The 24,673-nt window shown below is 41.9% G+C and overlaps 1 protein-coding gene across 3 annotated transcripts in view; it reads right to left on the bottom strand.

The window, feature by feature from the left end:
- Nucleotides 1-10,252: 10,252 nt before the first annotated feature.
- Slc25a30 (solute carrier family 25, member 30) overlaps nucleotides 10,253-24,673 on the bottom strand; it is a 27,313-nt gene continuing 12,892 nt past the window's right edge. For all 3 annotated transcript variants that reach the window (XM_013025062.1, XM_013024940.1, XM_013024993.1), the window contains exons 2-10: nucleotides 24,276-24,394; nucleotides 22,812-22,959; nucleotides 21,387-21,481; nucleotides 19,866-19,951; nucleotides 17,150-17,245; nucleotides 15,941-16,065; nucleotides 15,125-15,263; nucleotides 12,043-12,123; nucleotides 10,253-11,142 (exon numbers count right to left, since the gene is read on the bottom strand). In XM_013025062.1, coding sequence (XP_012880516.1) covers nucleotides 11,101-11,142; nucleotides 12,043-12,123; nucleotides 15,125-15,263; nucleotides 15,941-16,065; nucleotides 17,150-17,245; nucleotides 19,866-19,951; nucleotides 21,387-21,481; nucleotides 22,812-22,959; nucleotides 24,276-24,339 — 876 coding nt within the window. In that variant the 5' untranslated portion in view covers nucleotides 24,340-24,394 and the 3' untranslated portion in view covers nucleotides 10,253-11,100. The remainder of the gene's footprint in view (nucleotides 11,143-12,042; nucleotides 12,124-15,124; nucleotides 15,264-15,940; nucleotides 16,066-17,149; nucleotides 17,246-19,865; nucleotides 19,952-21,386; nucleotides 21,482-22,811; nucleotides 22,960-24,275; nucleotides 24,395-24,673) is intronic.

Raw genomic sequence — 24,673 nt, 5'->3', positions numbered from 1 at the left:
AAAAAGCCGGAAGTGGCGCTATGGCTCAAGTGGTAGGGCACTAGCCTTGAGCTGAAGAGCTGAGGGACAGCGCCCAGACCCAGAGTTCAGGCCCCACAACCGGACCAAAAAAATAATAATAATAATAGTAATAATAATAATAAAATTTTAAAGATAAAGAAGAAATGGCAAGAGGGCATTGCTCAAGTGGTAGAGCCCCTGACTAGCATGCTTAATGTCCTGCATTCAAACCTCAGTACAAAGAAAAATAAAAAAGAGTCCATTGCCCAACAACGAAGTATTGTATGTTCTGCTTATATTACTGTATGGATTACATAGGCACAAAAGGATACTTTCAGAAGCGATAGAAATGTTACCCTGATGTATACACTATATCAATCCTGATCAAAGTGCACCTCATAAATATGTGTAGCATGCATATGCACGCGCAATACATTATTCCTCAGCAATTGAAGGAAGAAAATGTATAAGTATTGACATAAGAGAAAATTTATTGTGTATTTCGAATTATATGCTCACTACATGCTGTGTGAAGCATGTTGCTTGCTTGGGTGTTACCCTTGAAGACACTCAGATTCATTCCAGCCATATCTAGCCATGACCAAGCAGGCCTAGGCATGGATGACATATCAGCCAGGGCACCAAGCACTACTGTTTCTGATGAGATTTCTCCTCCCCCTGCTTGGGGACTTTGAGGACACTTCTCCCATAGCAGTGCTCTCTGCCTAGTATCCTGATGACTCCCATAGCAGCCTGGACTAGCCTGGTCCCACCTAGTTCCCTCTGCTGATGTCTAGTGGGGTTTCCTCTCTTCTGTCATCTCTTGAGCAGGAAACAAGGACTTCAAACCCCATCATCTCCCTCATCTATTAAATACAAATTTTAAATTGAAGTATGCACATTAAAGTAGGTAAAATAAAGCAGATGCAACTGTATATTAAAAAGGAAGTTGGTGAACAATGTAAATGTCATCACATTTTTTTTTTTTCTTTGTCGGTCATGGGGCTTGAACTCTGGGCCTGGGCGCTGTCCCTCAGCTCTTCAGCTCAAGGTGAGTGCTCTACCACTTGAGCTACAGCGCCACTTCCGGTTTTCTGGTGGTTTATTGGAGATAGGAGTCTCAAGGTCTCTCCTGCCCGGGCTGGCTTTGAACCGCGGTCCTCAGATCTCAGCCTCCTGAGTAGCTAGGATTACAGGCGTGAGCCACCAGCGCCCGGCTTCATCACATTTTTTTATTTTAAAAAGCCACCCCAAAGAAAGGTCTCAAAGGATTCATAGTACTTGGTTATCAGTACTTATCTTCTAGCAGAGAAATTAGAAAACAGTGGGACAAAGTCATTTTAGGATGTGTATTTTAAAAGGAATTCCTTAGGAGAGGAACATGATACCTATGTGCATCTGACCATACAAAATAGTATTTATCAAAATGAACTCCAAGAAATAGAGACAAGAGGTTTGGGGGTGTTGCTGTTTTTGTTTTCTTTTCATCTTGTTTGTCCATTTATTTGTGTTGGGGTGGATGGGGGAGGCACAAAAATGGTGGGACAAAGGGTAAACAAATGCAGCAGTGATACACACTAGACAGTCTGTTGAAAATGAACTATACAACTTGCAGGAGGAATGGGAGGGGAAAACTTGGAGAGGGGGGAGCAGGGGTGACTGTCAAAAAAAATGTACTTGCTGGGCACCAGTGGTTCACGCCTGTAATTCTAGCTAACTTGGGAGGCTGAGAGCTGAGGATCACAGTGCAAAGCCAGCCCAGGCAGAAAAGTTCCTGAGACTCTTTTTTTTTTCTTTTTTTTTTTTAAATTATTTTCTTGTAAAGATGCTGTTCAGAAGAGTGACAGTTACATTAGTAAGGTAATGAGTACATTCCCTATTAAGCATTGTTACCCCCTCCTTTGTTTTTGTCTTACTATCCCTTCCCCCCGCCCCCACCGTAAGACTCTTATCATCAATAAAGCACTTGAAAACAGGAAGTGGAACTGTGGCTCAAGTGGTAGAGTGCTAGCCTCCAGCTGAAGAGCTGAGAGACAGTGCCCAGGTCCAAAATTTAAGTCCCACAACCGACAAAAAAAAAAGAAAAGAATGTACTTATTACCTTGATTTATATAACTGTAATCTCTCTGCACATCACCTTTACAAAAACAATTCAAAAATTTAAATGAAAAAAAATTTTTAAGAATTGCTTAAAAATGAATATTAGGTTGAAGATCAAAGTAAATTTTAGTTCCAATTCTGCTGAAAACTTGAATATGTCCTACAGCCATACATATTTATGTCCACACTTAGTACCCTATTAACACCTACCCAAATGCACACAGTAAATTCCTGTGCTCTGAGTTGCCCCTTGGGGTGAGGGCTAGGCAGCAAACTGGTTGGCTCAGGGGCACTAGGCATGAGTGGTCACTTGTCTATTCCACGGCCAGCATGCCTGGGCAATGTGTGAGTATGGTCTTTATACTATGTGATTTCTGCCCTAGGAAATTATCTTAATCCACAAAGATCTACAAAATGTGCTTACGTGCTATTGCTGGACTAGACTTGCATAAAAGGAGAAGCCAGGCATCAATTTCCATGCCTGAAATCTCAGCTAGCTGTAAGAGGATGGATCCAAGGCCAAGATTGGAAAGTTAGCACAAGACCTTATCTGAAAAATAAAGCAAAAGAACTGAGGGGTGCTGGGGGGGATGGCTCAAAGTGATAAAACACTTGATTAGTAAGGGGGAGGCAGCCTTGAGTTCAACCCCGGCACAGAAAAGAAAGGAAGGAAGTAGGACAGGAAGAGGAGGGAAGGGGAGAGAAGGGGTGGTGAGAAGTTGGGCTGGGGAGGGGAAGTAAAGGAAGATAATAAGGCTTAAGCAAACAAACTGGGTCAGTCCATTAAAGTCAGCTTTCCAGTGGCTTTGAGGAGTCTTTCAGAATGGTGAGGGAAAGAGGTTTCTTAACAGTGCCATTTGCATTTCAGTTTCCGCAGCCTGGGATACATACAGTCATACTGACAGCAAGAAGAGAGAAAAGAGCTGAGTGCACTGAGGAGTTCAGGGACAGAGTCCCTCTTTGGTGATTTCACTGATGTTGCCAGGGAGCAAAAGGACTATGTGTGTAAGTCATTCATATGAACTAGTGGTAAATCTATTCTAACCTAATGTCTAAAACGGGATGCTCCTAACCCCACATACAAAAAGAAGGTTCCCTCCCTCCCAGCAGGAACAGAGGAGGGGTCTCTAGGTGTACATAGGCCTTTTGGCCAACCACTGACTCCATGACTGCCCCAGATCCCTGAGCTCTTCCATGCAAGACCTGCCACCCTGCCCAGCATATCCTCACCTGGTTATGGTGAGGAGTGCAGGGCCAGGTTCACAGCTAAACCTTGCCAGTGGCTACCATGGAAGGTTGGGTCCAGGCAGCCTTGGTCCAGGTGCCACCAGAGAACACAAATGGGCATGCCAGGCCCCTCCCCACCCAAGATCTATTTTCCTTTCTCTGGGTTTTTTTTTGGTCAGTAGTGGAGCTTGAACTCTGGGCACTGTCCCTGAGCTCTTCAGCTCAAAGTGAGTGCTCTACCACTTGAGCCACTTCTGGTTTTCTGGGGGTTAATTGTAGATAAGAGTCTCACAAACTTTCCTGCCTGGGCTAGTTTTGAACTGCAATCCTCAGATCTCAGCCTCCTGAGTAGCTAGGATTATAGGTGTGAGCCACCAGCACCTGGCTCTTTTCCTTTTTTAATTCTAGTTGAGGGGTGCAGTTTGGATTTTTCAGGCAGGACCAGTGGCTCAGACAGTTCCCAACATTTGCCTGTCCCACAACCTACTGTCACCTCACCCAGTGCTGGTGAGGGTTTGTGAAGTTTCCCTTTAAAAGTAGAGACTCTTCACTTAGGGTCCTTGACTTTGCCCTCAGAATAAGAATTTCTGGATATCATAATGGTAAGAAAACTTGGAAAAGCTTTATTGATTAAGTGAGCAAACAGACAAACAGACAAGCAGGAAGGCAGGGGCACACTCTAAACATAGTGTGGATGCTATCAAAGGGAGAGACACCCTGGGCTCTTTGACATCAGGGTATTATATGATGACAGCAGGGTCTGACTTATTTAAAGTCGTGCAAATATAGGTGTTTATCTTTGCTCCTAACACTCTTGGTGTTACACTGTTAGCACTTGGGCTCAGGATCTCTGAGACTGACCTGTACTTTAACTATATGACCATTGTGTTTGGGCATCCCTTTTAGGAAAGAGTGCATTCTGTAATATATTTATCTTTGAGGTAGAATGCATCTGCCACACATGTTTATTCTTTGGGATGAGCATGTTGTATCCCAAGAAGCCATTTTTCCAAGTATTTGCGTCTCCAGGGTACATGGCTTTTTTGTGTGTGATGTCTTTCTCAGATTTTAGAACACCCTGTTTGGAGCCAGCAGGCAAGGTCAGGTGGAGAAAACTGTCCTTGCTTTTCCCACCTTGTGTTGATACTGCATCTTATGAAGGAGTACAAGGGTTACAACAAAGGAGATAGTGCTATGTTTCTAAATATATTGTTTCTAAATTCCTGGCTGCCATTCACTTTATTTTCTCTAGACTATCCAGATGCATTTCCCCATAACATGACTTTAGTTCCTTAATTTTAAGGGAAGTTGATGGGTAAAGATCAGTCTCCTGCATTTGCTCTAAGCCAAGTTGTTGTTATTTGTGTTTGTTTTTTAATTCTTGGCTGCCGTTTACCAGGCCTCATTTCCCTTAATCTGTCCTGCCTCACTACCACCCAAGAATGGGCACCTTGGTGCCTTCCACACATGCTTGTGGGCAATTAAACTCTGTCTCTGAGTGTGAAATGTGCATCAAATAATCCCAGAACTTGCTTCATCAGGGGCTATGAGGTAAAATCAAGCATGTGAGGGCTTACAAACCTAAATTTCAATGACTGAAGATGGGAAAATGAGGGAGAAAAAGTAGAGATAGAAGGAGATAGAGAGGAAGAGAGAAAAAAGAAAAAGGAGAAACTCCAAGTCCTTTAGATTTTTCTCTTTTCTTTGGTCTTCCAAAGTTCCAAGGACTTCATTTCCATTGTACAAGATCTTTCAGAACCATATCGAGAATTTCCAAGGACAGCATGCTCAAGTGCTCCCCAACCATTTTTCCATGATATACCCAGAAGGATTCAGTCTGCACAGCCATAGGTGTGCAGAGGTGTGGGGGGGCGGGGGCGGGTGGGAGTAGGTGGGAGGGAAAGGGCTCCAAATAAGGAGCCAAGTGATTGAGAACCCCTTGGGTGATTCTAAGTTTTCCTTCTCATATATCTCATAAAGAAACATTACCATGGGCCAGAGCCAGTAACAGTTATGGAAGGCCTCATCCTGCTCCTCCCTGAACCAGGGCATCTAGAAGCTTCCTTCCAGTAGTATTGGCAGTCATCTGACAAGTCATCTAACAAGTCATCTCAAAGTAGAAACAGCACAAATCACTGCTTGACATGTTCCTACATGAGGGCTCTGACCTTTTAAGAACAGAATTTAGAGCTGAAAGAAAATTTAATGGCCAGGCCAAATCTATCCTACAAACCAAAGATGTTGTGTTTCTCATTGTAAGAGTTTAGATATCCTGGCAGGAACCAGTGCTCTCTGTACTACTGTGGAATATCTCCAAGTTAAGTGATGATACACAAAGTTCTCTTAAAAATTGCTGCTCTAGGGGCTGGGAATATGTCTTAATGGTAGAGTGCTTGCCTAGCATGCATGAAGGCCTGAGTTCGATTCCTCAGTATGATATAAACAGAAAAAGGTAGAAGTGGCACTGTGGCTCAAGTGGTTGAGTGCTAGCCTTGAGCACAGAAAGGCTCAGGGACAGAGGCTAGGCCCTGAGTTCAAGCCCCAGGACTGGAAAAAGAAAATTGCAGATCTCAGCCAGATGCCAGTGCCTCATACAAGTAATCCAAACCTCTCAGGAAGGATGGTAGTTAGAAGCCAGCAGAAAAGTTTACAAGATTCTAATTTAATTTCTAATTAACCAGCAAAAATCTAGATTGGAGGTGTGGCTCCATGGTAGATGGAGCATCAGCCATGAGCAAGAGAACTGATGGAGAATGTAAGCTCCTGAGTTCAAGCCCTGGTTAAAAAAAAATGCTGATGCTCAATATTGACATGAATAATTACATTGCATTGCCTAAGTATGAACAAGAATAAAATTTTGCATAAGTTTATGATTATATAAAAGTAGATTTGCAAGTTACATGCCAACAGAAGTATAACATATAACAATGTATTACCAGTAACATTGAAACAGATAGCATTAATGAGATGGAAGACATTGTTTTGTTTTGCTGGAGAAGCTAATCACTGCAGGCAATATAAATATGATCAGGGCCACAGCTACACAGCTTCTTTGGGGTTCAATGGGGTTAGGTCATCCTAGCCACATATTGGTCCTCTACCATTTGAATCATACAGGAAGCATTTAATCCCAGTAGTTCATCTGCAGAACATTTATATATTAGAATAACCTATTATTTTTCAGTAGCTTGATTAAAAGTCTTATATGCATAAAGAAAAAGGGTAGAAGCTGAAATCCTAGGATAATCCTAAACTATTGTTGCATTAGTGATTCAGAATATGCATTCATGTAGTCTGTGTGTGTGTGTGTGTGTGTGTGCGCGCGCGCACGCGCGCGCTCACGCGTGTGGGTGAAAGCATGCCAGTACTGGAGCTAGAACTCAGAGCCTGGCACTGTCCCTGACCTTTTTGTACTGAAGACTAGTTCTCTATCACTTGTGACACAGTCTTACCTCTAGCTTTTTGCTGGTTAATTGGAGAGTCTCACAGACTTTCCTGCCCAGGCTGGCGTTGAACCGATATCCTCAGATCTCAGCCTCCTGAGTAGCTAGCATTACAAGCCATGAGCCACTGGTGCCTGGCTGCATTAACTGTAGTTTTTAAGAGAAGACTAAGGAGAAGGATGAAAGAGTTGACATTGATCAAGATGCATTGTACTCATAATCTGACTTGTTGAATCAAAACCCTTCTGGCACAACTCAAGTAAAAAACCAGAAACAATAGATTGAAATGCAACACATTTAAAAACGTTCTGACGGGCTCTAATTTGAGAACAGTGCACTGTCTCCTACTTTTGTTGCTGTAAAGGCACCAATGGTAACTTCTCTACTATCTGCTCCAGAAGCGGGAACTTCCACATTCCAGTCATGCCTTTGCTTCTTTAGCCTCCTCCCCTAGCAGTGTCTTAGGTTAAGTCCCTGGAAATAGAAAATGTCTTGGGAATGAGTGAGCTGGAATGTTCCAGGTCAGAAAGAGAAAGGGAAGGAGAAGGAGCCAGGGGTAACCAGTGGGGTAATCAAAGAGACTCACCTTACTCAGCTCTACAAGAACAGCCTGCTATTATTTCCAGAACTACTCTTGTGGATGCCCAGCTACTTCACAGCTGTCCCTATGTGGCTGACCAAGGATCCCAGCTATTGCCTCCATTTGGAAGGAGGACTGAAAGGACATGACAATTTACAGCACTGCCACCATTGCATTGGAGTTGTTAATGTGCTACCTTGCCAGTGTACTTCAGAGTCAAGTTCACAGGCCTCCACTGAGTGGCAGGGTATATGGCAAAGTACAGTGGGGGAGAGGGGGCTGGGGGGGGGGGGGCTGGGGGGGGTGGGGGGTGTCTCACTAGTGCCAGGCAGTGAGGAAGATGATCCCACCACGTTCTTTATGCATCCACCCAGCCTTTGCACTCGCTGGGTTTGCCTTTGTCTAAATGTCCCTATTATCTGGGGGTAGGAAGGGGAGTATGTGCAGGGGGTGGGGGAGGGTTGAGGGGAAATAACCCTTAAGAGAACAGTGTCCAGACTGGAGCTGTGGCTCAATTGGTAGAGCACTAGCCAATGAGTAAATGTATCAGGTACCAAGTTCAAATCCCAGTTTTCAACCAAAGAAAAGAAATAACCACAGTCATTTCATTTTTATATATTACTCCATTTTATTAAATAAATGAAATGAGGTTTACACTACATATTCCTACAATGCTTAAATAAAGAGCATAAAGTATAAAGGTTTACAAAGAAGGTATATTCTACATAACATAGACTACTTCTAGCACATGGTTAAAGATGAATAGGAGCCACTCTTTAGTAGTACAGATCAGCAATGCTTAGCATCATGAGTTCACAAATCCATAAAGAAACCAAGAAGCAAAACATTTCCTTCAACTTAGTCATAAAAGTTAAAAAAAAAAACACAAAACACTACTGGACATTGGTGACTCACCCCTGTAATCCTAACTACTCAGATGGCTGAGATCAGAAAATCATAGCTCAAAGCCAGACCAGGAAAAAACGTCCATAAGACTCTTCATCTGCAATTAACCAGCTAAATGCTGGAAGTGAAGCAGTGGCTCAAGTGGTAGAGCACTAGCTTTGAGCAATAAAGCTTAAGAGAACAGTGTCCAGGCCCTGGGTTCAAGTCCCAGTATCAGCACGCACATATACACAAAACAAAATAAAAACAAAAATAACAAAATTTAGAAATCCTTTAGTCATATTTGAGCACTGTCCAGAGGAAGAGAGGGCTGTAACGATACCCAGGAACAAAGAGGATCAAGTTTCTCAAATCCTTAAGTTATTTCCTGGTTAAAAATTTCAACCATTGCATTAATTCCAGGAAACAGAAAAAGCAGGTTAAGATCCTGTTCTATAAGGCACATAATAAATCTATACCATATTTTTGTCTTAAAATTGCTGAAGTTTTCCAGGAAAGTTTTGAGTTTCTTTTTTGTCCATAATAAACTGGTAATTTGTCTGACATTTGCCCTTTATAACAGTCTTTGAGATGTATTTGTTTCTATTTCAGAAATTACATACTTGAAAAAAATAAAATATTTTCAACATTTTAGAAAAGTAGCTCAGATGAAACAACCTTTTAATTCAAAGAACTCAAAAGTGAAAGATTCTCAGCAGAAAGTCTATTGCTTAATGGAATGTTCTGATAAGAAAAAAAATCTTTTTTAACATGTAGTTCAATGCCAGAAGCAAGGCCTGAATGAGCTCAGGGCCTCTACTGCCATCTGGTGTCCACACCACCAATAAGCTATCAATGATCCTTCTTTCTCTCTTTCTAATTTTTATCTTAGTCTTTTCAAGACTCTGTCTTACTTGTGGAAGTAAAATTCTACTTCATAAGGTCCTTTTTCAAAGGAAGCATTAGCAAAGAAGACAAAGTGAAAATGACTTGGAGAAAAAAATGAATGAGCCCCAAGAAAATCTTCTATTCCTTTCTGTCCCAAGAAGGAAGAAGCCAGGGACTAGACAAACTGGAAATTTGCATAGCACATAATGTAGAAGTAGCCTGCCCTAGAGCTGGAGATAGTGTGTGGTTCCCAAAGGCAAGCCTGGGGCTAGGATGAAGTCAACAGTGCTTGCCTGGGTTCCATCCCAGCACCACAATAATCAAAGAGCAGACTGCAAGGCATCCAAGAAAATCTAATCCGTTTCCAGCCTTCTACAGGTAGAAAGCTCTTGGGGCTCTAAAAGTCATCTTTCATCTTAAAAATGTGAGGAAAACAAGAAAGAAGGAAAATGACAAGCAAGAAAAATGATTTGCTGTATCATTACAAGAAGGAAAAAAACATGTAACAGAAACTAGATAAAAAGATATCATTTGGGACTAGGGCTATAGCTTCAGTGGTGAAGAGCTTTCCTTATTTGAGGCCCTGATTTCAGTCCCCAGCCAGGAAGGAAGGAAGGAAGGAAGGAAAGAAGGAAGGAAGGAGGGAAGCAGGGAGGGAGGGAGGGAAAAGAAATTGTCTTTTTTAACCCTTTGGTACAATTAATATACACTAAAAGGAATGACAGGAAAATAAAAGAGATGTTGGGGATGGGTACCAGCTACAGGGGGATGGATACAGTAGAATATGCCTATATGAAAAACAAAACAGTGAAACCAGTTAAAATTGTTTTTAAGAAGGAGGTGGCTAAAAAGCCATAGAAGGTGTGAGGTTGATGGAGACCACTGGAAGCATATATAGAAATATCACAAGGAAACTCCCCTTCTATACAAATAATATATGCTAATACATTTCTTTTAAAGAAAAGGTGGTGTGGCATGGTGGCTCACAGCTGCAATACTAGCTGATGAGGAGGCTGAGGTCTGTGGATCATGGTTCAAAGCCAGCCCAGGCAGGGAAATCCATGAGACTCTGATCTCCAATTAATCACCAAAAAGCTGGAAATAGAGCTGTAGCTTAAGTAATAGAGCACCAGCCTTGAACAAAAAGCTCAAGACCATGAGTTGAAGACCATGCAAGCACAAAAAGAATTTTTTAAAAGAATCACACAGCCAATTCCTAAAATTACCTGAGACAGAAGTCAAACAGCTTCAAACATCTTCCACCAACACACTCCAAACAACATACACTGGTAACTTTCAAAGCCAACACATCACACCACCTTGGATTAAGGTGTTAACATATTTTAACAATTCCTCACAAAGGTAAAGTCTTCAAAGGCTTAAAATCACTTATTATAAGTGAGAGATCCTGACAAAGTCGGAAATTTTAAAGCAGTGCAATACTCTGAGGATCTACTTCTAGCACTGTCTAAACCTGGGGTTAAAAAGTCCAGGTCTTCACAGCCTGAAATATCTTCAGTTGACAAATAGCAAGAGCTTCTCGCAGTTCAGAAACAGCAACATCCTCTCAGAAGCTGCATCACATGGTTCCCAGTGCTTTTTCAGAACAGGCAGAGAAAAGTAGCATCAGGAGTTCCTCTTCCAAAAGAAAAAAACATACAGTGCCTGTATTCTTTTCTGCTGTTGTTGTTGCAAGTTTTCTATAACAAGAAATATGTACTTGTGTATATGATTGTGGGTATCAAAGGGCACTTCAATGGTAAGGACTGGTGTTTGGAGGTTACAATTCAGGCCATTAGCACTGGCGAAGAGCATTTGATGCTGACACACAGCAATCGAAAGAACCCAGTCTTCATCTGTGGCTCCCATCCCAGAGCTGTGATGAGCCAAGTGAGAAGCAGAGTGGAATACAGAAAGCTCAACTATTGCAGAAGTTTGCGCTTTGAGAAGGTAGTCTCAGGCGGCCTTGAACTTGTGTCACAAGTCCAGTTTCTTCAGCTGCTCATAAGTCACAAAGAACTGGAGTTATGGGTTAAGGCTGGACCTTATCAAACATAGAAGCCCCATCCTAAAACTTCTCAAACTAACAACCCATAAATGTGTCCAAGGTCAGTTTGGAACAGAAAGACCACAGCTGAGATCTGATTGGTTTCTGTGCCACTGCAACAAGTCTTAGAAAGCTTCCTTGGTAAGCCTTGCTTTGGAGGTGCTAGTGGCTCACACCTGCAATCCTAGCTACTCAGGAGGCTGAGATTTTAGGCCAGCCAAACAACCCCACAGCCAATTCCTGTGTGGTTATCTTCAGGCAGTCTCTACAGGAAATATTCTTGGGTCTTATTATTAACCACATCCTTCCCCAGAGCAGCTAGAAATACCAATCCTTGTTGCTCTGAAATTATGAATACTTTTAGCTCTTCAGCAGGATCCAATGAGATATTTATTGCCTTATTACATTTCAATAACTATTTAATTATTATTATTAGTAGTAGTAGTATTATCTGGTAGTACTGAGGTTTAACCTCAGAACCTCTCACTTGCTATAGTGGTGTTCTACCACTTGAGCCATATATCCAGCCTTGCTTTTTGCCATTACTTTTCAAGATAAGGTCTCATAAACATTCTGCCCAAGCTGGCCTTGAACCAAGCCTTTCTCAACTTCCTGAATAGCTAGGATTACAAATGTGAGCCCTCAATGCCCAGCTGAAAGATAAGTCATTTTAATAATTTATATTGTTAAACTAAGATCACAGTGTCTAGCACCCAGACTTTATATTTCCTGAAACAGAAACAGAATAGTTATGTCTTAAAGAACTCAAATAGGAAAGAATTTACTTTTAAGTTAATAATTTGCTAGTTTGTATAAGCAATATTTTTTGCTACATTATGTTTTTTCAAATCCACTACAACAGGAAAGGATACAATGATATTCCAGGGACCAAGCCTCAGCCAATTAGGCCAGAACCCTTTATACAGGGCAAAAAATCCTTCATTCTTCCATGTCTGTTAAAAAGCAAACAAGAGAAAAAGATTGAGTGTCCAATTTCCCAATTATATTGAATGCTTAATAGTTGTCAGACTATTTTCATAAAAATTGAACCATGGCAAGAGTTTTGGCTCAGTGATTGAGTGGAAGGACTACTCAGCAATATTTGCCCTCTCTGGGCACAGGTGGCTCATGCCTATAATCCTAGCTACTTAAGAGGCTGAGATCTGAGGATTGCAGTTCAAAGCCAGCCTAAGCAAGAAAGTCCATAAGACTCTTATCTCCAATTAACCACCTGAAAACCAGAAGTGGCACTGTGGCTCAAGTGGTAGAGTGCCCTCTATAATATTGATGTTTGGTGTCTATGTGTGAAGATGACATTAGGAAACTCACTAAAGGTTACTGAACAGGGCTGGGAATATGGCTCAGTGGTAGAGTGCCTGCCCAGCATGCACGAGGCCCTGGGTTCAATTCCTCAGTACCACATGAACAGAAAAAGCTGGAAATGGTGCTGTGGATCAAGTGGTAGAGCACTAGCCTTGAGTACAGAGAGGATCAGGGTCTGCACCAGGACTGGCAAAAGAAAGAAAGAAAGGAAGAAAGAAAGAAAGAAAGGAGGGAGGGAGGGAGGGAGGAAGCAAGCTACTGAACAACAGAGAAAGAGAGCAACTGATGAGGTTAATCTCATTAAATTATTCTTTTTTTTAATTCTTTTTTTTTAACTTTTTTTTTTCAGTCATGGGGCTTGAATTCAGGGCCTAGGCACTGTCCCTGAGCCTCAAGGCGAGCACTCTGCCACTTGAGCCACAGCGCCACTTCCAGTTTTCTGGTGGTTAATTGGAGATAAGAGTCTCACACACTTTCCTGCCCAGGCTGGCTTTAAACTGTGATCCTCAGATCTCAGCCTCCTGAGTTAGCTAGGATTATAGGCATAAGCTACCAGTGTCCAGCAATCTGATTGAATCATGTGAAAGTAAGATTACCATGGTGAAGTTCCCTTGTAGGAACTACACTTTATAAAAAAACAAAAAAACAAAACCAAGCATCAGTGACTCACATCTAGAATCCTAGCTACTCAGGAGGCTAAGATCTGAGGATCATAGTTCAGAATCAGCCTGGGCAAACTCAAGCTACTCTTATCTCCAATTAACCAGCAAAAATTTAAAAGTGCAAGTGTGATTCAAGCCAAGAAAGAGTATGAGGCTCAGAGTTTAAGCACCCAGTACCAGCACAAATAAATAAAAAGGTAGAATGAACCCCACATGAAGCTGAATGAACAGGAAAGTAGATTTAATCTCAATAGGTTCATTGGCTTCCATGCCACTGGGGTTTCTTAACAGGTCAGAAGTAAAGATTCAATGATAGTAAAGATTTCATTCAGAGAAAAGGGAATGTGGCTTAGTGGTAGAGTACTTGCCTGTCCAAGGCTTTAAGTTCAAACCCTAATATCTGCCCCCTGAAAGATATCATTCAGAAATGTCTACTTTCGGGGCTGGGAAGATGGCTCAGTGGTAGAGCGCTTGCCTTGCATGCCTGAGGCCCTGGGTTCGAATTCTCAGCACCATACAAGCAAAAAAAGAAAAAAGCCAGAAGTAGCACTGTGGCTCAAGTGGTAGAGCACTAGCCTTGAGCTGAAGAGCTGAGGGGCAGCGCCCAGGCCCAGAGTTCAGGCCCCACGACTGGACCAAAAGAAAAAAAAAAGAAAGAAATGTCTACTTTCTAAATTATTGGATAGATAAAGGAGACAAGATAAGGGAAGAGAGATAAGGAAGAGTAATGAAGGAGTTGAGTCTGTATTATATGGTCATGTCTCATGTCAAAATGAACCTCCCTTCGTTCAACTAAGTGATGTGGCAGGAGCAACAGCAACACTATGTTCTTGGCTTTAGTTGGTTACCATTTTTCTTTCATGACATTCAAGTCAACTTGTTTCTCATGTTAAAAAAAAACACTTTTGGGCTGGGAAGGTGGCTCAGTGGTAGAGCGCTTGTCTTGCATGCATGAGGCCCTGGGTTCGATTCCTCAGCACCATATAAACAAAAAGAAAAAAGCCGGAAGTGGCACTGTGGCTCAAGTGGTAGAGCGCTAGCCTTGAGCTGAAGAGCTAAGGGACAGCACCCAGGCCTAGAGTTCAGGCCCCATGACCGGACCCAAAAAAAAAAAACTTTTTTTTTTTTTTTTGCTTCATTAATGCAATACTTGGTGGGTGGAAGAGGTGGTTCCTAGTTCTTGGCTGCTGGCAATCCAATGGGAAGACAGTGGACAACATTCATCCACCCACGAACAGGAAGCCCAAAGACCAGGTTTCAGAACTGAGAGTTACAGAAGACTGATGCACTCCTCTGAGAGAAGTGTCTGGATAAGGACTCTTCTAGACTCACTCCACAGGCAGAAAGTGGATTTTAGATACAGTTCTGTGTTTACAGAAAACAATACTATTTTATTGCCCTTCAGAGCACAGAGAAGGTATTCAGAAAATAAGCTTTTATATCTCTCTATTCAACTATATTTTTGTACTTTTGTCAAAGTTAACCTCAGCTAGGGGTGGTGGCCTGTGCCTATAGTTCAAACAAACAAACAAAGGTAACCTCAATGTGGCCAAAATAAAGTGGCACATATCTATGTCAGAGCTTTAGAGTATCACTCAGCGGTTGTTTGATTGGTTGATTGTACTAGGGCTTGAACTTGTTTTGCTCATAGCTGGGGCTCTACTTCTTGAAGCTACAGACCTTCACTTCTGACTTTTTTCTCTTAGAGAATACTTGATTAGTTTCTGTAATCCATTTAGTCACTTCTGGTTTTTTGCTAGTTAATTGGAAATAAGACTCTGGATTTGTCTGCCCAGGCTGGCTTAGAACCATGATTCTCAGATGTCAGCCACGTGGGTAGTTAGAATAACAGGTATGAGTCAGAGGCTCTCAGCTTCATCTTAGTTTTAGCTGTAATAACTGAATCACTGAAGTTACAATATATACATGTATACAATTTACAACTCTGCATAGACATGCCCATCCTCACCTGTAACAAGCAATCCAGGGTACCTGTGTAGCCAGAGCAACTGCCATCTCGAAGAACTCTCTGATTCATCATTCGTGTTCTCACAACGTCCACAGGGTTTGAGGCCAGGGCCCCCACGAGACCACAGGTGAAGCTCGAGCTATGAAGACAGGATTGGAAAAAGGCAAAAAGTCAACCACTACTCAACTCCAACTACTGCTGTCAAAGGCAGAAGTTAGCCTCCTTGCCAAAACACGTGAAATTAATATGGAATACAAACTTCTTAAATGTAACACTGACAATTTGGCTTATAAACTCCAGTTACAGCTAAGAACACCTTTGAAATAGAAAGTAAAAAAAAAAAATGCAGTGAAACACGAAGGAGCAGTCTCCAAAGGTGATCTATTCCATTTCGTTACTTGATAGGAGTTGGTAGTGCGTCAGAGTAATGCTACCCATATCAAGTTAATATTGTTCCTACAGATCAAACACAAAGATCTCTCCACGATTCTGGCCTCCACACGTGGCAGGTTCTACTAAACTCTCTGTTTTACCACAGAACTCACTAGGTGTTGATTATTTTGTCTGATCGCTGATGTAAATTTTCAAATATGTAAATACTTTTACAATAAACTCCCATAATATTTTTATAAAGTTATACTCTCTTCCCACCCTAACCTCATGCCAACCTGTGGGTAGGGAGGGTAGGAGAAAAATGGGGGAAAACAAGGGAAAGGTGACATTATCCACCGTACTCACAACCTGGCTTACAGAAATATAATGCCTTTGTACAGCTATTTAATAACAACAATTTTTTTAAAAACCGTATAAACATACAGGAAGTGGGTATAGACTGTGTCTCCCATGAGACCCGAGAGCATCAGATGCTTCTTGGTGAAGTCATACACTGGAAGTTCCACACCAACAACGATAGCAGCCCTCTGCGCCGTGAGGGACACACCCTAGTAAAAACATGGATGAGAGGATTCAGACACTGCTCTACAGAGCACAAGTGTTCAAAGGTTTCCACTCCACAAATTACAACCAATATTTTTGTTTGTTTGTCATCATGGGGCTTGAATTCTGAGCCAGGGTGCTGTTCCTGAGCTCGTCAGCTCTAGGCGAGTGCTCTACCACTCGGCCACAGCACCACTTCCAGTTTTCTGATGGTTAATTGGAGATAAGAGCCTTACAGACTTTTCTGCCCGGGCTGGCTTTGAACCATGATCCTCAGATTGCAGCCTCTTGAGTAGTTACAGTTACAGGAGTGAACCATCAGTGCCCACCTACAACCAAGTTTTACATGTTCCTGTTAGTAGGTAGAAATGTAGAGTGACACAGTAAAAAAAAATAAAAGGGAACACTCAAAAAGCTCAAAAGCTCTAAGTTCTAATGCTGACTTCATGGGCTGGGAAGGTGGCTCAGTGAGAGTGCTTGCTTAGCATGCATGAGGCCCTAGGTTCAATTCCTCAGCACTACATAAACAGAAAAAGCCAGGAGTGGTGCTGTGGCTCAAGTGGTAAAATGCTAGCCTTGAGTTGAAAAGCTGAGGGACAGCGCCCAGGCCCAGAGTTCAAGCCCATGACTGACAAAAACAAACAAACAAAAAACTAACTTCATTTATAGTCCCAAAACCATATTGACCAATCAATGAAACTGGAACCCAAAAACATTTAAAGATTTAAACCAGCCAGATACCAGTAGCTAAAATTAATAGAAATGTGACTAATTTTAAGCCAGGCACCAATGGCTCATGCCTGTAATCCTAGATACTCAGAGACTGCGATCTAAGGATCATGGTTCAAAGCCAGCCCAAGCAGGAAATGAGATTCTTATCTCCAAGTAACCACCAGAAAACAAGAAATGATGCTAAGAAAGTGGTAGAGTGCTACCTCAAGCAAAAGACTCAGGGATGGCACCCAGGCTCCAAGTTCAAGCCCCATGGAAGACAAAGAAAAAAAAAAAGAAAAGAAAAGAAATATGAAACATTTTAAACAAGAAGAAAGTTAAAAGAAGTGAATGAGTTGGATCTGTTTTGTAGCTTACCTTCCACAGACCTCTTGTTCCCTCTTGCTGATAAATGTGAATGAAGTTACCTATCATCCCTCCTTGGAGATTGTTGCTTTGTGCTTGCATTCGGATCTAGAGATTATTTAAAGACCAACATGAGAAGGAAACCAGTACATTCACCACCACCAACAACCACTTCTGAAAATCATTCTAGCTACTGCTTAATATTCCTTAAAACAAACTGGATATAAATATGGCTACTTTAAAATGTCCTCAGGAGGAAGTGATGCTGTAGCTCAAGTGGTAGAGTACTAGCCTTGAGCTGAAAAGCTGAGGGACAGTGCCCAGGCCCAGAGTTCAAGCCCCAGGACCGACCAAAAAAAAAAAAATAGTGTATCTGAATAAAATGTCCTCAGGAGATTAAAAAGCCTATAAGGATTAGTTCTTAGGAACCCTAAAATTTCTACAAAGTACCTAGTAGAATCCTATATATGCCTTTATTAAATTAAAAAAAAAATCAGGGAGCATGAGCAAGCACTAGTAGCTCATATCTGTAATCCTAGCTACTCAGGAGGCAAAGACCTAAGAATCGAGGTTCAAAGCCAGGCTGGGAAGAAAAGTTTCTGAGACTCTTATCTCCAATGTAACTACCAAAAGTCCAGAAGTGGAACTATGGCTCAAGTGTCAAGAGCTAGCCTTGAGCATAAAAAGCTTAGGGTCAGTGCCTGGGCACTGAGTTCAAGCCTCAAAACTAACAAAAGGAAAAGGGAAAAAAAAAGACTTTTGGGTAAGACAGAAAATAATATAATTTGACTTTAGGTTACCAAACAGGAATCAAAAGTGATGACAATTCTGAATGCTTGATGTGATTAATTAGTTATGCATCAAGCATGAACAAACATGGTTCTGAACCTGCTCCTAGCCATAAGTATTTCCAACCCATTGGACCAAAAGGTATGCAAGTGAGCTGGCCAAAGGATGCTGTTACACTCTGATGCACTTGAACTTACACTCTGATGCACTTGAACTCATAACAGCCACAAGGGCCATGTGGCCCTTCTACCAGATACATGGTTGATGTAGCTCTTTACCTTTTTTTTTCCCCCCAATACTGGGGTTTTAACTTAGGGCCTCACACTGTCCCCTGGCTTTTTCCACTCAACAGCTGATGCTCTACCAGTTGCCACACCTCTACTTCCAGCTTTTTGGTGGTTATTTGGAGATAAGAATCACACAGATGTGTCTGCCTCTGCTGACTTGGAACTGTGATTCCCAGACCTCAGCCTCCTGTGTAGGTAGGATTATAGTCATGAGCCACAGGTCTCAGTGCCTTGCTTTCCTAAAAATGAAAAGGGTTTCACACTACTTAAAAAAAATCTAGCACCACTACCTTCTAAGGAAACTGTTTGGAGCCACCCTAATAGTGGAAAAGAAACTAAAATACAGGAATTGCTTTCTTATAAGCCCTGAGATATATTTAAGAAATTAATAGGAGTACAGGTTTTTTTCCCCTTTAGTTCTTTTACCCCAGTGTAAAATAAATCTGTGGCCTCATACATGGAGAACAACTCAACATGTTCATCTATTTTTGAGGCTAGATGATGAGACTGGAGGACCTCTGAGGACAAGGCCCTCCTCCCACTCATGTGGGCGGCCCCGCATGCAGAGCAAAGCAGAAGCATAGCTTACTAGTTAAATAGTGGAGGGGGGAGGGGTACTCTAAAAGGAAATAGCTCATGTAGACTTTATTTAGTTAGTCCCTAGTCTTATTCCAAAAAGGATTTAAAGAGGTTGTATTGCTAGTATTCTCAGTACGTTCATCGTACCCCAGTCCTTTTGTTAATATTTTGTTACTGCGACAGAGACTTACTAACTTTGCCAGGGTTGGGCTCCAACTCACAATCTTCCTGCCTCTGACTCCCCTGTAGCTAGGGTTACAGGTCTGTATCCCCCCCCCCCCCGTAACCCATGTTCTGTTGTGGCAGGCGCCAATACTGGGGTTTGAACTCAGGGTTTCATGCTTGCCAGCAGGTGTTCTACCACTTGAGCCACACCTATAGCTTTTTTCACTTTAGCTATTGTTCAGATAGGGTCTTGGCATTTTTACACAGGACTGTGATCATCCAACCAAGCCTCCTGCACATCTGGGATCACAGATGTGTACCACCATGTCTGGCATGTTTGTTGAGATGGAGTCTTGTAATTTTTGCCTTGGTTTGCCTAGAACCACAGTCCTCCCAACTCCATTTCCCAGGCAGCTGAGACTCCAGGCATACCTGTCATGGTGTTGCTATCCCATCTGGCTTTATGAAGCAATAAGCAAGGGAACAAGGAACTCAAATATATCCACACCCTAAATTTTTCTTTTTTGTACAATCACTAAAAATCTTGTCTCCAAAATGAATTCTACTTTAGACCTATCTGTATCAATGGGAAATCCACTTAGTGAGTATTTAAGACTTCATAAATTATGAACAGATTCACCTATATTATATTTCATTATCTGAATGCTGCTCCCAATTAGAAAATGTTGAATGTGGGACCAGCATGGTGGCACAAGTCTATAATCCTAGTACTTGAGAGATAGAGCAAAAAGACTGCAAGTTCAAGGCCAGCCTGGGTGAATGAGGCCCTGTCTTGAAGAAAATAAAGAGAAAAGGAAAAAGAAAAAAAAGTAAAGGAAAAGAAAGAGAAAGGGAAAAAGGAAAGAAAATGTGAGATGTGTCCCTAAGATATAGCTAGCACAGCTTACTTTTAGCACATCGGTTGGATTGGCAATGGCTGAAGATATGACTCCAGAAAGAATTCCACATATGACGTTGATCAGTAGAGTTTCATCTGTAAACAAAGACAAAGTATTTGGTTTTTCATACACATGGAGTTCTTTCCGTATGCTTCATTAACACCTCATTCACCTTAGAATGAAGACAGGTGTGCTCTTTGAATCAAGCAATTTAAAAAGGAATACTGCTGACTAAAGGAATTTTGCTTGGCCAAATTTCTTGATATCTAAAAATCAATTGGAATCATCATGCAGAGTGAGAGACTATGGGGGCTGGGAAGTTGGCTCAGTGGTAGAGTGCTTGCCTCACATGCATGAGGTCCTGTGTTTGATTCTTCAGCACCACAAAAACAGAAAAAGCAGGAAGTGGTGCTGTAGCTTAAGTGGTAGAGCACTAGCCTTGAGCTGAAGAGCTACGGGACAGCACCCATGCCCAGAGTTCAAGCCCCACGACCAACCAAAAAAAGTGAGGGACTATGTACCAATTTAATTTTATGTGGCTTCAGAGCTTCATGAGTGAAATGAGGCAGAATTCTTAGGAGAGTAAGAGAAATTCCCAGGAGATAACACGAGGATTTATTAGGCACAGGAAGTTTCTAAAGCATAGGATATGTATTTAGTTTGACATCATCAAAGTACTTTCAAGGCTCTTGTTCATCTCTCTGTGTAACAGGGACTGATAATTCCACTCATTTGAAGGAGACAGGGAGAGACGGAGAGAAGCAGTTTTATGAATTAAAACAAAGCCCCAGAACCAACCAGCCACAGTCTATTAGAACTCAGAGCTCTTGGAACTGGAAGCATAGCTCAAGTAGCAAAGCGCCACCTGTGAGAGGGAAAAGCTGAGTGACAGCAAGAGGCCCTGAGTTCAAGCCCCAGGACAGGCACCAGTGAAAGAATACAGAGCTCTTAACACTAAGAAAGGATTTAATGCTTTCCTAAAAAACAGGTGACAATACACAGGATTAAAAAAATTATGTTACATTAAATGGTAATAACATATCCCCTAGTCTAGGCACATAAAGACAAATAATTAAAATGTTTGTAGAGATGGTTCCTTGAGTACTATTGGCTGATACCTGATTTTCTATAAGCCCAATTTGTTGAAACTTTACACCCAGACATTCTCCTTTGCCATGATAAAATGTTAAGATGAAGAAATCCCCTTCAAAAATACTGAAATGAAAAGATCAACAAGCCAGGCACCGGTGGCTCAGGCCTGTAATCCTAGCTACCCACCAGGCTGAAATCTGAGAATTGTGCTTCAAAGCCAGCCAAGCAGGAAAGCTCACGAGATTCTTTATCTCCAACGACAACAAAAAAGATGGGAGTAGAGTTGTGGCTCAAGTAGTAGAACACTTGACTTGAGCACAAAAGCTCAGAGATAGCACTCAAGCCCTGAGGTTCAAGCTCCAGGATTGGTGCAAACAACAACAACAAAAATCAACAGTCCACCAGCTGTCCCCAGATAGAAGACAGATTCCCACTCACCTTCTGGGCGTTCCACGAACAATCTCTTCAAGCTCTGATAAGTGCCAATCTTGATGGTGCCATAGGAGGCCTGGCGGAGCATGGCAGGGGCAATCCTGTCAAACCACCACACAGGGGGACCAAGAACATCCAAAAGTCACTCAAATCCTCAAGGAGAGCAACATGATCCAACAACACTAGTTTTGCAGGGTTTTTTTTTTTTGGTGATACAAGTTCTGAACTTAGGGCCTCATACTTGATAGACAAGTGATCTATCACTTGAGCCATTCCCTATGCCCTTTTTGCTTTAGCAATTTTTTGGATAGGGTCTCACTTTTTTTTTCTATTTTATTGTTATTATAAAGGTGAAATACAGAGGGTGATATACAGTTACAAAAATCAAGAAAAAGAGCCATTTCTTTTTGGACAATGTCATCCCTTCTCCTGTTCTCTCCCAGTTTTTCCTACCCGTCCAAGGGCTCACATTTTTTTTTGCCCAGGCAAGCCTGAATCTCGATCCTCCCTACCTCTGCTTCTGAGAAGCTGAGGTGACCGGTGTGAGCCACCACACCCAACTCAAGAACCCTTAAATGGATTCTCAGGAACATCCCTTCTCAGCACAAAACACTTGGGAAAACAGGCCTCAGCCAGGTATAGCTCAAGTACCAGAAATAATCCTACTCTGTTACTCTGGAGCTCATCTCAAATACCTTAGACAGCGGTGTCTAGTATTTCCTTTTCCTAAAAGTTTTTATATCACAGCACTGAAATAAGTTCAAGACAGTGTCAGGAAGCAGGACACTATTTGGCTCACACCTGTAATCCTAGCCACTCAGGACTCTGAGATCTGAGGATGGTTTAAAGCTAGTCTCAGCAGGAAAGTCTATGAAACTCCCATCTCCAGTTAACTAACAGAAAGCCAGACATGGAGCTATTTCTCAAGTGGTAGAGAGCTAGCCTTGGACAAAACAAAACAAAACAAAAACAAAAACAAAAAGCCACATGAGAATTCAAGCCTAGTACCAGAAAAAAAAATCAGGAAAAAAAAACAAGCCAACAGAGCAGTGTCCACTCAAGGCTGAATGAAGAAAAGCAATTTGGTGCTACACTATGTCATTTTCATTATGACAAAACCTCAGTCACTCAGAATAACTAAGAGAAAGGGCTCTTCTTTCCAGTAGTAAAAAATTGATTAGCAGGCTGTTTAAAACAAATGCCATTTTTGCATGGTTGTCTGCATCTGAATATAATGAACAGATTGTTTTACCAAAACAATCGCTCTATAACATATACAAAATATAGAGATGAAATTTAAATGTTAGACTCTACCATGCTTAGTTATTGCTTTCCGATATGTCTCAAATCCCTACTGTTTCTTTAAGAAGTCTAACTCTGTCATCTCCACTGGAAAGGGTTAACAAACAGAAGCATATACTCTTCACTTACCCTGAGTACAAGGCCTTCAGCCCTTCTTCCCGGCCAATCCGCACCAATGCATGCAGCATCCCTCGGTACCTAATTTCTCGGAAGTTGGCATCATTGGTCTGGCCTTGAATCTGAAGTCGTGTCTTGGTTAAATCAATTGGAAATGTGCCTTTAAATGTTAAAGAAACTTCACTAAGTATCCATAAGGATGCATTACTAAGAAGCTATTCACTATAAAATGGAGGCAGAAACAATAAGAAATGGCACACACTGTGCAGTCTGTTTTCTATTTAAAAAAATTAATAGTGGAGCGCTGGCAGCTTACCTCTGTAATCCTAGCTACTCAGGAGGCTGAGATCTAAGGATTGCGGTTCAAAGCCAGCTCAGGCAGGAAAATTTTTAAGACTTATCCCCAATTAGGCAGCAAAAAGCTGGAAGTAGAGCTATAGCTAATGTACCACAGTTTTGTCACTCAAAAAGCTTCAGCAAAAAGGAAACTAAGGGACAGTGCTCAGGCCCTTAGTTCAAGCCCCAGGATTAAAACAAAACAAAAAGCATAAATGTATCTTTTTATCTTCCTCCCCTCCTTCCTTGCAGGGCTGGGGGTCAAACACAGGACCTTATATATGCTGTACGCACACACACACACACACACACACACACACACACACACGGGCTTAAACTCAGGGCCTGGGCGCTGTTCCTTATCTTTTTCACTGAAGACTAGCACTCTACCATTTGAGCCACAGCTCTACTTCTGTTTTTTTTGCTGGTTAATTGGCAATCAGAGATCTGCTGGTTAATTGGCAAGAGGTAGATCTGCCCAGGCTGGATTCAGACCTCGATCCTCAGATCTCAGCCTTTCCGAGTAGCTAGGATTACAGGCATGAGCTATTGTACCTGGCCCACTCAGTATGTGTTGAATGAATGATTTAGAGCATAAACATAGGGACAACTAGGGTCAGATAGGAAACTCCACAGATGAAGACGTCAGCAGCAGAATACAAACAATCACAAGGTTAGAAAGTGACTGAACAAGTACAGTTCATCCAATCTGGCTCTGGGCAACCCTTGAGCTTCCCAAACTTTTTGACAGTCAAATGGATTAATAATGGCACAGTGGGGGAAGGATAAGGAAAACAGGGTCAGACGTAATCCAAACAGCATTCATAGAACAGATCAACAGGCTCAACTTTTCTCTCACTGAACTTTCAACCCTAAACGGCTAATAAGTAGCCAAAATGACTATCAGGTCTTCAAAACATACCACAGAAAGTGTTTCTGAATTTTAAGGTTAATGTTTGTACAAGCTCATATTGTGCATTTGTTCATGCCCATAATCCTAGCACTTGAGAGCCTGAAGTAAACCAATCAGCCTGGACTACTTAGAAACCCTGTCATGACAAAATGAAACAAAGCACCAAACTATCAACCTTAGGTTTCAAACACTGTCACACCGCAACTTTAGGGTCCCGGGCTCCTTACCGCATTCGGCCGTGATGGAGGCCAGCCCTCCATAAACAAAGGGCTTCCAGTTGAGGGCTGACATTTTCGCTGTCCCTTCACCTTTCAATTATGCAAACATCACCTCCAAAAGCGTGTTCCTAGACACAAAAAGAAGATGATTCAAAGTTGTAACTTCTCATATAGGTGCCTTCTCTAGTCTTTACCTGGGTATTAGTAAGGGAGTGCTAACAGGGGCTATCACTGGAGACTCCCACATCAGTCCCCAAGGTGAGTCTCACCTTAATATAAGCCAAGCACCCCCACCCCCTAAGCCCCAGAACAGCAATTTCTTTCCCCTCCCTTCCTTTTTTTCCTTCCTTCCTTCCTTCCTTCCTTCCTTCCTTCCTTCCTTCCTTCCTTCCTTCCTTCCTTCCTTC

Source organism: Dipodomys ordii, unplaced genomic scaffold (assembly GCF_000151885.1).
Source record: "Dipodomys ordii isolate 6190 unplaced genomic scaffold, Dord_2.0 Scaffold1, whole genome shotgun sequence".
Lineage (NCBI taxonomy): Eukaryota > Metazoa > Chordata > Mammalia > Rodentia > Heteromyidae > Dipodomys > Dipodomys ordii.
The sequence above is the reverse complement of the archived record's forward strand: the minus strand, read 5'-3'. Positions and strand labels throughout refer to the sequence as shown.